Source organism: Bombyx mori, chromosome 21 (genome assembly GCF_030269925.1).
Source record: "Bombyx mori chromosome 21, ASM3026992v2".
Classification (NCBI taxonomy): domain Eukaryota; kingdom Metazoa; phylum Arthropoda; class Insecta; order Lepidoptera; family Bombycidae; genus Bombyx; species Bombyx mori.
The window spans coordinates 11,633,038-11,647,527 of NC_085127.1; the positions used below are offsets into that span (position 1 = coordinate 11,633,038).

A 14,490-nucleotide genomic window follows, 5' to 3' on the forward strand; every position below is an offset into this window, starting at 1 on the left:
AGTGGTTACCGTCGCCCATGGATGTCAGCAACGCCAGGGGCATAGTCAAACCGCTGCCCACCTTAGTACTCTCCACAAGTCTCGTTTGAAGAAGGACATGTCATAGCACTCAGGATTGGGACGTTATTATCAGCAAAATTTTAAGCAGTTACGTTTTTAATATATACCTTAAATATCGCAGCATCCTCAGCCGTGCTCAGCTTGAGGTACTGTGATCGAAATTTCAAATATTTAATTGCAGATGTCTGTCAACTCATGTTATGCCACGACCAGCAACCAATTTATAAGCTTTGCAGTTTTTTTTCCCTTAGGTTGATGGACGAGTTCACAGCCTACCTGGTGTTAAGTGGTTACTGGAGCCCATAGACATCTACACACTAAATGCGCCACCCATCCTGAGATATGAGTTCTAAAGTCTTGGTATAGTTATAACGGCTGCCCCATCCTTCAAACCGAAACGCATTACTGCTTCACGGCAGAAACAGGCGGGGTGGTGGTACCTTCACAGTACGGACGCACAAGAGGCCCTACCACCGGTAATTACGCAAATTATAATTTTGCGGGTTTGATTTTTCTTACACGATTTTATTCATGACATGAACATTTGTCAAGTACGTATTTCATTGGAAAAATTGGTACCCGCCTGCGGGATTCGAACACCGGTGCATCGCTACATACGAATGCACCGGACGTCTTATCCTTTAGGCCACGACGACTTTTTGATTTTTGTAATATTATATTTTCCCTTCCCTTCTTAGCCTTTAGGCTGCGACGACATCAATGCTAAACTATTTAGTAGACTAAATTAAATGAAACAAACGCAAATTAAAATCCATAGAGACATTTCGCTCGTCAATATTTATTTTTATTCTTTATACACAATTCCGTTCTCTTACGCGCACCTAATATATTGTATTTTACATTAAACTGTACAATCAATTATTACCGAGAATAAATACATTGATTTTTATTATGCAACCTTTGAAGGGATTTTATATATATTAAGTTTTACCTTATCAAGGTATAACGTATCGATAAAAAATAACAATATTACGAAAATTTTAATGTAGCTATTTAGAAAGAGACAAAGGCTGATTTTGTAGAGCGTCATCTCTTTTGTTTGTGCGCGTGTGACGTTTTGTTAATGAATCGTGAATCAAACGACAAAGATGGCGCTCTACAACAATGAATAGATTGGTTCTGTTTGTCTCTCTCATACTAGAGTTGAATATGAGTAAGTTATTGGCGGGAATTCTATATACGTAAACCATTAAATCTGTCAAAAATTCTGTTAAACTTAAGATATATTGCATTTTATTTATTTCATAAATACAAATGGTTAGTAGTTAAATAAAAACATTTTGTATGTATTTTTAATTTTTTTTTTATTATTTTATTTTGGCAGTACACATATTAACTGTTTTTTTTTTAAGTTTACTCCCTACTTTCTGAAATACGTGTAGGAAAGACTTATTGCACACAATTATTTACAACAAATTAATTACACTTACAATTCCTTTTTTTAATGTCTTTTCAACAAAGTCGATAGGATCTTTGTCAAGAAATTCCATTGCAAAAACATGACATTCGTTTTTGAAGAAATGCGGCTAATTTTGACTGAAAGGCGCCATAGTGCATCAATTCCAACAATAAAAAAAAAGCGTACACCGCTATTTGTAGATAGTAGTACATAAGGAAAGGTATAGAAAGTATAAAATAAATGCTTTATGGAATCTTAATAAAAACTATAAGGTAGAGCACCAGTGAAAATAAAAAAAAAGATAAAACACACGCATACAATTAGATAATAGTTTAAATCCCGAACAATGATTGGTTGATTGTATTCCAAAAATTAAAATTAAATTAAAATTTTATCATTTTCTTCATGTTACAGACAGACATTGCTATCTTGTTTTTTTGTTTGGCTTTCAATTAAGAAAACACGTGTTATATGTAAAATATAGGTTTTCTTCTTGAATACATTAATGTAGTATTTTGATTGTAGTTTATTTAAACATGGTTTATATGAGAAGACACGAAGCATTGAAGGCATCGTCGCAGTAATTTTTATGCATTCGTTAATGTACTGCATTTAAAATATTATCTATTTCAGTACATCCAAAATATTAATGTTCATTAATTGAACAAAACTTATAGCTATTATAAACACATTGCACGAGGATCGCACATTACGTGGCATTAAAACTTTCGAGATTGCTTTTTTTTTTTTGTTTAGTTCATCTAGAGAAACAGAGAAAATTTTATAAAATTATCTTTCGTAAAAAACATCCGTCTCTTAAAAACCTAAACATTTACATTAATAGAACATTTTATGTACACTTCATTAAATATTAAATCTATCCTAAATATATGTTTGTTTTTTTTTTTTACAGAGGAACAAAATAACTTTAACTAATTAACGCTAATGCCCCCTCACTTGAAAGTCACTGTTTCATCTCCTGGATCGAACACGAGTCCTGACTTCGCGTGTTGAGGAGATTGTCGATGGTCAACGACTTGTGGACTTGTTTCTGCGTCTCGATGGTGCTGGTGGCCACTTCGAAGCATTCTTCGGTCGTTTTGGGCGCGTAGAACGCTGACAGGGGATCGAATGTGGGGCAGGGGTCGGCTCTCTCGCTTGATCTGCCGCGGGCGAAGTAGTCCGTTTCGGCGGCCTCTTGGAACTCGCTCGAGGACGTGACGGCGTCCTCAGGCTGAGCCTCGCGCTGGTATCGCTGGAACGGGTCAAACCTCTGGGTCGGCAGGTACGGCGAAAAGCCGTAGGGCGTGGATCAGGCCGCCGCCAGCTGCCTCCACATCGTATGTCACATGGTCGCCATGTAAGGCCATGAGAACGTGTTACCGGAGAGCAGCATGTCGCGGATTAGCGTTTCTATGGGCGTCTTTCCAACTAGCCTCACGAAAAAGAGCTGTTCTATCACTTGGGAGCTGACGGTCCGTAACGAGGGTAGCCGGAGGAGAAGCTTCCCGAACCTCGTGGGCTGGTTCGGGTACTGGGTCCTGCAGTATTCTTCGAGGGCGCACTGAGATTTTTCTTGAAGGCTCTCTATGTGCGTCACGTCTGATAAGCCGCACGCATCTGAGAAAAAGAAAAAGGAAATCTTAACCATTTTATACAGGCATTTGTTTCTATTAAAATCTATTTTTAAAGGCTATTGTTAAGGATCATTAAGCTCATAAAGAGCAATAATAAAAAAAAAATCCCCTTTTTAACTACAGGTAATAATGGGAGCGAAGACATTAAAAATCAGTTTAATGTTATAGAAAAAATGCTTGCTACATTTAACAGGTAAATGTTTATTATTTATTTCTTGTCAAACCCGCGTTCCTGGCCAATATTTGGCACTCCGCTTTGCCAACGTGAAGATTTCTTGAAATTTTCATCGAAATCCAGCTGTTTTGGAGTCTATAGGTGTATATATCTACATACATAAGTACACTGAACGATCTGTATATATTATTTGAAACTCTTGTTATAGTTTCCACGTTTTTTTGTATCGCTTAGATTTATGAATATTACCGAAGTCCATATACATAAAAAATATACTTACTGGTGGTGAGTCCGCGCGGGTGGGTACCACCACCCTACCTATTTCTGCCGTGAAGCAGTAATGCGTTTCGGTTTGAAGGGTGGGGCAGTCGTTGTAACTATACTGAGACTTTAGAGCTTATCTCAAGGTGGGTGGCGCATTTACGTTGTGGATGTCTATGGCCTCCAGTAACCACTTAAAACCACGTGGGCTGTGAGCTCGTCCACCCAACTAAGCAACAAAAAAAAAACCATTTCATTTCAAATTTCGATTTTAATAGCACGGGAGGTTCGAAGTATTCAAAATTCAAAAGCAATTTGATTGTTTCCGCGGTTGACATTGTCTCGTGAGCCTCTTTTGGATGTGTTAACTAATTGGATCATAGCGTTTTCAGTGTTTTTATATCAGAAATGAATCGGCTGACGTTTTTTTTTATCTAGCATTGTGTCGACATAATGTTCTGCACTTTACCGCAGGAGCTAATTAGCACCTCAGTGTCAAGTGTTGGTCCTAATAACACGTTTTATTGGCGAAGGTTTTCGATTGAATAGCATTTTTATAGCCCTCGAGTTATGGCTTTATTTTGTTTGATTAACGTTTATGGAATTATGGTCAATAAACATAAAATTTTGTTATTGGTTTCTGAAATATTACGTAAACCAAACAACGTATGATGGTGGTAGGGTACTGTGTAGAAGCCCGCCCGGGTTGGTACCACCGTCCTGTCTATTTCTGCCGCAAAACAGTAATACTGTGTTCCGGTCTGAAGGACAGGATAGCCGGTGTAACATACATAAGGCTGCCCATCCAGGCCAGGATAGGCAGCGCATCTGAGTCACTGATGTAGTTTGGATGTCTATGGGCGACGGTTATCATTTCCCATCAGATGAGCCGTAAGCTCGTCTGCCTATCGAAAGCAATAAAAAAAAATAAAAAACGGTTGGTTTCGTTTTTGATATTTGATTGCTTATTATTCTATCAGTATCAAGACTGTCTTGATTAATTCGTGTTGTTGGTTTGAGATTTTTTTTTTGTATTTTTAAAGTTGTTTTTTGTTTTAAGTCATACTCGTTCTATTAATCTCAAACTAAGTTCCCACGGACTACGAAAACCAGATGTAGTTATTAAATACTTATATGGGCTCAAATATATTCATGTACTTACATCACACAAATGTTTCCAGGTAATAGGGTTTGGTACTACGATCCTAAGTTCTTTAATCAGTGGGCTAACTACTTTACTACAGAAAATTATAATAAAAACTATAATGATCTTAGTAATTTCTTTCAAATTTATTCATTTATCACCGGCATCACGTATGGAAATGGTTTCTTACATTCGATGATATGTTAAGGTGGAAATCTTTGAGCTATATTTTGCATACTTACATATTTAAAAAAAAGTTTTAATTATAGCGTATTAATAAAAAAATATATTTATTGTTAAGTGGTTACTGGAGCCTATAGACATCTACAACGTAAATGCTGCCACCCACCTTGAGATATAAGTTCTAAGGTCTCAGTATAGTTACAACAGCTGCCTCGCCCTTCAAACCGAAACGCATTACTGCTTCACGGCAGAAAAAGGCAGGGTGGTGGTACCTAACCACGCGGACTCACAAGAGGTCCTACCACCAATAAAAGTAACCTCGAATAGAACACAGAAGTATCGGTGTAGCAAAAACAGTATCAATTATTTTATATTAATAATTTAAAATAGAATAGATCACAGGAGTATTGGTGTAATCGCGCTGTCTTGTAATAACTCAATTGTTGTCATCAAAGAGAATCGAAGCAAAGAAAAGGGCAAATAAAATTGAAAAAAAAAAAAAAAACCATCCCCGCCCTCCAAGATAGTGTTAGGACATGTAACATAAACGACACGACCGCAACGGAAATACAAATTAACTGTCTCAGCATTCGGTTTACAAAACATGTACGTACAGACATCCTTTCCCATACAAATTAGTTTAATTGAACAGTTTTCAACATTGTTTACCGTGTTGTGCTTATTGCGAGTTTTTTAACGTTCTCGATAGCGTAAAAGTTAACGCAATTTTTTATGCAGTTGGAACAGCGCCCCTAGCGGCAAACGTAGGAAAACGATCCCATTCCATACAAATATGAGTTAACTTTTACGCTATCGAGAACGTTAAAAAACTCGCACTAAACAAACTGGTTCGTGATTTTACGTACTAGCATATCTACAAATCGATCAAACCAAAAGAGGGATACAAGCAACTGTTCATCCCGGGCTATATATGAGTACGCGTCTCATTATTTTTTAATAACAAATTTAATGCGAGCGAAACCACGGCGAACGCTTAGCGAGTAAAACATTCTACGTAAGCCTTTATGTACCTAAGTACCTAAATGTACGTTAGTTTTTAAACTATTGCATAGCTTTTATCGCGGGGTTTGAGCGCAGCGACCGAATCAAGAAATTCCGTAACGAAAATAAAACCTAACACCCCCCACTCCGCTTGCCATGTAGCTAGTGTTCAACACATTCACACTCACACTGTCGTCGTACTGCATGCGCATCAAGAAAAGTCTGCCCATCTCTCTCTCGCGCGGTCTAGCTTATAAGTGTGAAGGGGACAGTTAATGTTTTGTTAATGTTTATAAATATAGCGTGGTCTTATTTTATTATTGTTTTAATATTAAATTATTATTGTCCAAATATAATTGCATAGGTTGATAAAAAATGCTATGCAATAGCTTTACCGCGGCAGTCCCCGAGTGCCACACGAGTTTTCTTTTTGTTATTGTCAAAAAACGCAACATCTACAAAACGGTCTGGGTCCAATTCGAAAACATCGTAGCACGCATCAATTATACGTTTGATCAAGCAGCTGTCGCCGTTTAGTGGACTCCCGTACAATTAGTACAAGTGATCACAATTACTCGAGCCGGCCTGGATTGCGTCACCGGCCCAACAACCAGCTTACTTATGAATTAAAATTGATATGAATGTGAACGGACGAATGGAATGGCTGTACTATGTACCGTACTTTGATTATGTGCAATAAACAGAGCCACATTGGAACCAGTTAACGTTCGAATCTAGAGTTTTGTAATAATATAATGTGGGATTTTACAGGTTGAAACTGTACGGACGAGTCCGTGTGTATTGTGATTGGGTTATTGTGATGGTAAATGGATACGTGTTAATCTCTATATACTATAAAAATGAATTGCTGTTCGTTAGTCTCGCTAAAACTCGAGAACGGCTGGACCGATTTGGCTAATTTTGGTCTTGAATTATTCGTGGAAGTCCAGGGAAGGTTTAAAAGGTGAAAAAATATAAAAAAGCTCGGAATTATATAAAAACAAACAATTTTGTTTTTCCTTTGATGTGTCCCCTTGATGTGTCTTTTATTTATCGATTGAGGCACTACGAAGTCTGCCGGGTCAGCTAGTCGTGTAATAAAAATCAAACCCGCGAAAATTACAATTTGTGTAATTACTGGTGGTAGGACGTTATTTGAGTCCGTATGGGTAGGTACCACCACTCTGCCTATTTCTGCTTGGAAGCAGTAATGCGTTTCGGTTTGAAGGGTGGGGCAGCCGTTGTACTGTTAAAAACTGAGTCCTTACAACTCATGTCTTGTTTACGTCGTAGATATCTATGGGCTCCGGTTACTACTTAAAACGAGGTGGGCCGTGAGCTCGTCCAAATATAATAATAATAATATATTAATATATTATAAGTACCAGCCGGACGCCGTACTCGAAAACGACCGCGCCAAGCTCTACTGGGACCGGCCCATTATCACGGACAGGACTATTCTTGCGAATAAGCCTGATATCGTGCTGATGGACCGGACGGAGTCTCGGGTATTTCTGGTGGATATCACCATTCCCTACGACAAGAACCTTGTGCGCGCCGAGGCAAATAAAAAGACCAAATATCTGGACCTGGCGCACGAGGTGACCGATATGTGGAGAGTGGTATCTACAGAAATAATCCCAGTAGTTGTATCGGTGAATGGTTTGGTCCCTAAAAGCCTCTCAAAACATCTCTAGAGGCTTGGCCTCAACAAAAAGTCGGTGGTGGCCCAAATGCAAAAAGCAGTCTTGCTGGACAATGCCCATATAGTTCGTCGGTTTCTCACCCAATAGTCCTTCACGCTCCGGCCGATTGCTGCCCACCTCGCCGGAGTGGGTCCTGCCGTCTTCTCAGGCGAGGCAGTGTTTAATATAATAATAATATTCGCGTATACAACAGGTATTTAGCTTTCAAGTCAACAACGTCGAATGAAAGGCGATAGAAAATGCGCTACTCTCAACCTATTACCTCCTGTTCAATCTAGCGCTGAATTAGAAGCTGCTTTCAATATTAGCGCTAAAATAATATTGATCCATTTGCGTTAAATTTCCAATAAATCCATCCAAGTTCAGATTTTTTTACAGTTTCAAAAAAGTAATGCATATTTTTTATTCGGAACATTGAGATATATTTAGATATTTTAGTTGAAAATCATTAGGAAACTAAACATATTAACAAGCTTTGAAAACGTTTTTATCAGCTTGTTGGTTTCATGGTCATCAAACATGGTTTTCCATTGTCTTCGATGGTTTTATTACAAGCTATTGCATCTCTACGCGACTCCCACTTTGAAACACCATAAAACCGGCAACACATTGTTTTAATTAAACAATTACAACTTAAGACCAATTAAGATGTAACTCAACCGTGAAATTAAGAGCATTTGAAAACAGCCGTGCGTTAGGACGTCGTAACTAAACGAATATTAATGACGCAATCGTAGATCTAGGTCAATTTTTTGTTAGATATTATGAAGAAGGAGCATTGTAGATTCTTTTTTTTTGACCGAATTACGCACGGTCCCAGTCTAGGATTCCCTGTGTTATGGGACTAACAAACATACTTATACAGATATCTATAAATATATACGTATATACTATAACTAGCTGTACTCGCCCTCTTCGCTGGGCATTTAAAATTAACATTATTATTTATTGTCATTATTATTAAGGGGTCGAACACTCATATAAATATTAGCCTATTAAGTACGTACATGTATTTTCAACATGGATTCCAAGTTTCAAGTCAATCGGATGCATGGTTCAGTAATTATAACGGAACATCCATAAAAATCACTGTAGATTTATATATTAGTATAGATAAGCAACAAGACAAAGAACAAACAAACCTGTTCATCACAAATTGTTTGTCCGATGTGGGAATCGAACCCCCAACCCTCAACGCAACAGTTAGGAGCGCAAACTACCGCACCACCGAGACAATCCTTAATCAAATGTTTTAAATGTCACGTACCACGTTTTAAGCAATAATCATGTTTTGAGCGGTTTTACAATTTTTGGTTTCATTGACTGGTATTTTAATTTGCGTAATTGCAAAAGGTAGCGCGGGTAGGTACCGTAGGTTCAGTCTGCGTCTGCCGAAATATATGTGGTGATTTACGTGGTGGGTTACGTGGTGATTTACGTGGTCAGCTGGTTCCGGTAACCACTTAACACCAGAAGGGTCGTGATATGATGGCTCATTAAAATGTTTTACTCTTGTAGTCAGCCCACTGAGTTTCTCGCCGGAAAAAATATATTCTGTGTATATTAACTTTGGTTGAACCATACTCGATCTGGTGGGCAGAATGGTAAACAGTCGATGTCGCCCTAAACACGTCATTACGGTCCTCCCGATCCATTAACGGTGCTTTTAGGTACCACAAGCAATGGTCACCGTCCCCGTCGAACCCGTCGCTTGCGACGAAGGGCTCGACGAGTAAATTAACCCACAGACACAGCCCACTGAGTTTCTCGCCGGATCTTCTCAGCGCGTTTCCGAACCGGTGGTAAATTCTGCGAAGCACTGCTCTTGCTAGGGCCAGTGTTAGCGACACATCCGGTTTGAGTCCCGAGAGCTCACCTACACGCTAGGATAACGCTGATATACCCTCTCAAGACTATCAGCATAGGTTCGAAAAAAACTCTAGTAGATAAAGTCTCGAGGTTTGACTGTGCCCCTGGCATTGCTGACTTCCATGAGCGACGGTAACCACTTACCATCTGGTGGCTTGTATGGCGACCGAAAGACAATAAAAATGAAGTCAGTCAATTTAAAGTTTAGAACATGTAGAAGTTCTCGGAAAATAAAATCAAGCTACAATCCGACTTTAACACTAAAGTAATTAAGTACTGCGGATATTGTGTCAATTAAAACTGCTTCGTAATGTACATTCAATTAATAAATACGCTCTGTTTGCATATCTAAAGTACTGGCATTTGTTGTGGACAAGTCAACGAGTTCATACCTGACTTGGTATTGAATGGGTACCTACTCAGTTCGAGGCATGAGGTCGCGGCCTCAATCAATATTGTATCATTTGACACCCATAATACTCTTCAAATTAGTAGAATTCATCCTTAATGGAGAGAAAAGATCTGTGACAGCTTCTCGCTTAGTTGTAATATGACGTAACAAATATTATAATGTTATATTAGAAAGAGAACGAGCATCTCATTATCTCATTCGCACATCCACAAACAATGGCAGTTAATGTCCATTGAACTTTATGCATATAAGTATATAAAGTGTATGTATTTTTAATTATTCGACAATTAATAAGTTTAGGTAATTTGTAATTGATTTTTTTTTTCTTTTTAGGTTTTCTGTAGAGCTCTCGCAGCTCTTGCTATGATAAATAAAAAAGGCCTATTAACCCTTTGACTGCCGTGTTGGTCACTGGTGCCCTACGTGGCGCACTGAAGTAATTATGTCGATTTCTGTTAGTAAGCACCGGAATTGCCTTTGTCTTTTTTGTTTTTAATGTATGTATCTTAGTATCTTCGGATTCGTCTTTCCTAGAGTCTACTGGATATTCTAGCACCTTAGTAAGAAGATCGAAGACAGAAATCGACATAATTACTTTAGTGCCCCACGTAGGGCACCGCTGACCTACACGGCAGTCAACATGTTAAGGCATATTAATGATATTATTTTCGACATTCACTTTACTGCTTTTAAATGTTCCCACTGATATAACATCGAGTCGTGATTACGAAACCAAATAAGTGCGTCTCATAAGAATTAAGCGTAATATAATAACGAATAAGTTACAAAGCTAATTTCGCGCATCTGACGCGTCTGCTTTCTATCGCCATAGTGGTTTGTTTGCGCGCCATTTCTTGTACATTAATATAAGAAAAAATAATAATGATTGCAGTTTCAGGGTTGCCATTTGATGCGACGTGATTGTGATAATTATTTGTATTGTTTTATCGGCAAATCGTGTACATGTTTGAAAAGCACTTTCACATTTCGATATGAGTTTATGTCGTGACTATTCAAAGTGCTCCATATTGTTTCTCTCTTCAATAGGTCCCTCATTGCTGAGGATCGTGACTCCATCCGATTCCGTCAAACAGCTGTCTCCATCGATCCCGTTCTGTAGCTTGATGGAGTGCGTCACTGACAGGTATTTTCAGTTCCTCCGCTATTTGGTCCGACCATCGATTGGGACCTCTACCTATACCCATATTGTTTAATTAATTGAATGTTCCCAAGCGAAATTGTTTTTATTAATACCATCATATCGTCCTATCATTATTTCCCTATTCTATATAGGGGTTAACAGTTTTCACTATGATTTTATATCAATTAACGGATCTAAAGTGAAAATAAGCATTGAGAAACAGAAAAAAATCAGTTACTTTAAAAAGTAAATCAAAAAATTGAAAGGTTTCGTTAAATGTGTATATAAAATATTTGTATTTGTAATTCGCCAATATAAATTCGCATCTGACATCCCCAGTTTGTTTGTAATGTACCGAAATGCGCTAGGAGTGTAATCGCATTAAGAGTGCCTGCGACCGTTCACGGGCTATTATGTTTATGCGTTTTTATTACGAGGGAAGACACCGGAAAGGATTAGTCTGCTCGTTCTGTGGTTCCGCGATTCATTGCTACCGATAACAATAATAATTTATCATCTACTAACCTATGTGTTCTATAGATTCATTTCAAAAGTTGATCTTTATACGATTCGTAGATATGAACATTCTTCAATAAAATTAATGTTAATTGAATTGAATAAAGCATGATTTATACGTTTTCTCAGGGATGCGCTAACGACAGGTTGTATCGCAGAATTTATTCATTCCTACTATATAATATTATAAACGCGAAAGTTTGTAAGAATGTATGGAAGAATATATGTTACACTTTCACGCAAAAAGTACTGAATGATTTTTTTTTATTGCCCTTGTAGGCAGACGAGTATACGGCCCACCTGGTGGTGAGTTGTTACCGTCGCCCATGGAATTCAGCAATGCCAGGGGCAGAGCCAAGCCGCTGCCTACCGCTATTTTGATGAAACCATACAATAATATAGCCTACACATCAGAATCAGACATAGGCTTTATAATTTATAAGGATATAGTGTGAATCATCCAAAATATAACGATAGGTGTTAAGTAAGTAGAAAAAAAAATCTGCAATTTTATTTTCATAATCAATAGTAAATTACAGTTCCCTCACCGAAGCGAGAGCGGGTCGTCAGTATTAAATATTTGGAGCTACAAAATCGAAGCTTGAACCGATATAGGTACGAGTTAACCCTGTAAACAGTAACAATGTAATATATTTTAATTGATACGACCCCGACGGTAAACAATGGACCGGGCGCGTACAATTGAACGGACCGCAACGATGAGGTCTCGTGAACGATACACGATGAACGCGCACTTAAAAACAAATCAAATTCGACCGGAGCGAAGTTTTAATCGTCAGTTGAATTGTAAATATTTTTTTTATTGCTTAGATGAGTGGACGACCTCACAGCCCACCTGGCGTTAAGTGGTTACTGGAGCCCATAGACATCTACAACGTAAATGCGCCACCCACCTTGAGATATAAGTTTTAAGGTCTCGAGTATAGTTACAACGGCTGCCCCACCCTCCGAACCGAAACGCATTACTGCTTCACGACAGAAAATAGGCAGGGTGGTGGTACCCACCCGCGCGGACTCACAAGAGGTCCTACCACCAGTAATTACGCAAATTATAATTTTGCGGGTTTCATTTTTATTACACGATGTTATTCCTTCACCGTGGAAATCAATCGTGAACATTTGTTGAGTACGTATTTCATTAGAAAAAATGTTCTAAATGTTTAAAGGGAGTCCAGTATTTTTTGTTCCTAAGAGACCAGGAAACTGACTTCGGCTCCAAATAAATATTATATAGGCCTACTGTTCCCGGTTTTGGACAGCGTTATTGACATAACATTATTCCGGATTTCATATTTCTTGAAATTAATCATTGTATTTTTACTTTTCTAATGTCATGATGTTGCCAACTATTGCACTGTCGATTGCAACTATACTTACTGTCAATTTGTCAATGTTTTGTATTGATGATCACTTTGTTGGCGCAACTAAATAAATAAATTAGTAACAAATTACTATTAATGGTTTACGACGAGCACATAGCATGACGTAGTCCATTGCGGTCTGCCTTAAGACATGATGATGAGATTCCACATACATTGGAATATATACGTTTTGAAATGAACACAGCGTACCTCGTAAACGCCCAATCAAAAACACTTCACCCAATATTATAGTCAGCACGCGTTCGCTGGAAGTTGAATAGTATCGGTGTCAACAGATTTGACCTCCTGAATCAATGTTCCATCAGTGTAATGAACGGTCGCGGCCCGTGGACGGCGCCACTGAACCAACGTCTATATCGTCAGTTTCATATCAATGCTAAATGTAACCAATTAAAAAAAAATTGAACTAACTAAAGAATCATGATTGACTAACAAACAACCCGAACTATTTTATTATTATTCTAGTGATCCTGGTCACATTAGGACAAACGAGTACGGTTATTGTATTATTATTGGTCTTTGATAAGTTTGTAAAAATTTTGAAGTTAATCGGAGATCTGGAAATTAGCGAATATTAGTTTGGAAACTTCCGATACATAGATGAACATACCTCGATGCAACTAGCGAAAAACGTAGAAAAAAAGCATATTAGCGTGCAGATACTTTAAATATTTCACCAGTTTTGTTTCTGGTAAATAAGTCGATGATCTGCCCGACTTGATACGTGAAGTCAAAGTTGAACCTAAATAGGACTATTTCATTTCGGGAATCTGTTAAAAGGCAATCATGAAATCATACCGAATGTAACTAAGTAATTTCTATTAGAGCTCAATCGAATGTTTTTAAACATTGGACTCACAAAGCGAGCAATGTCGAAGACAGAACCATGACCAATCCTATCCCATTTAATCAATCCAAAGTTTAACCTAAATAGGACTATTTCATTTCGGGAATCTGTTAAAAGGCAATCATGAAATCATACCCAAAGTAACTAAGTAATTTATTAGGGCTCAATCGAATGTTTTTAAACATTGGACTCACAAAGCGAGCAATGTCGAAGACAGAACCATGACCAATCCTATCCCATTTAATCAATCCAAAGTAAAGGGTGATAAATAAAATAGTTGAATCGTTTGCCCGCATTCGGTCCTCGCTTTTATTATTATACGAAAATAAAATAATTGTCGCTTAATAAACACCGTATGCGGGTGTTTATTGATCTATGGCTTTTTTGTGAATCAATTCTCATCGGTCATTTAAGATGCTTTAAGTTTTTTTTTTTTTTGTAGGAATTTGTAGCACGTGTTAAATGTTTCGGTGGGTGTTTTTGTTGCGTTAATGCGACGATAAATATGAATTTAAAGTATAAAGCGACTGTTTCGTAAGACGAAAGATTTGTAACAGATAGATAGATATGTAACAGCTTAATAAAAATGGAAAACATATTGGCGAAATAGATTCGTTTGCTTTTGGAAAGTTTTTAGTTCGCGAATTCGCAATAGAAAGTAGCTAGTGGACGAATGTGTTAAATTTGCGCTTAATCTAAATTTGGCGCCGTTTT

The 14,490-nt window shown here is 37.8% G+C and overlaps 1 protein-coding gene across 1 annotated transcript in view; it reads right to left on the reverse strand.

Moving 5' to 3' along the window:
- Nucleotides 1–825: 825 nt before the first annotated feature.
- The window catches only part of LOC692505 (steroid receptor seven-up, isoforms B/C), a gene marked incomplete at its 5' end in the record, with an annotated part of 147,548 nt that continues 133,883 nt past the window's right edge, over nucleotides 826–14,490 (reverse strand). Inside the window, one exon of the mRNA XM_004929665.5 lies at nucleotides 826–3,100. Within this exon, the coding sequence (XP_004929722.2) occupies nucleotides 2,826–3,100 (275 nt within the window). The remainder of the gene's footprint in view (nucleotides 3,101–14,490) is intronic.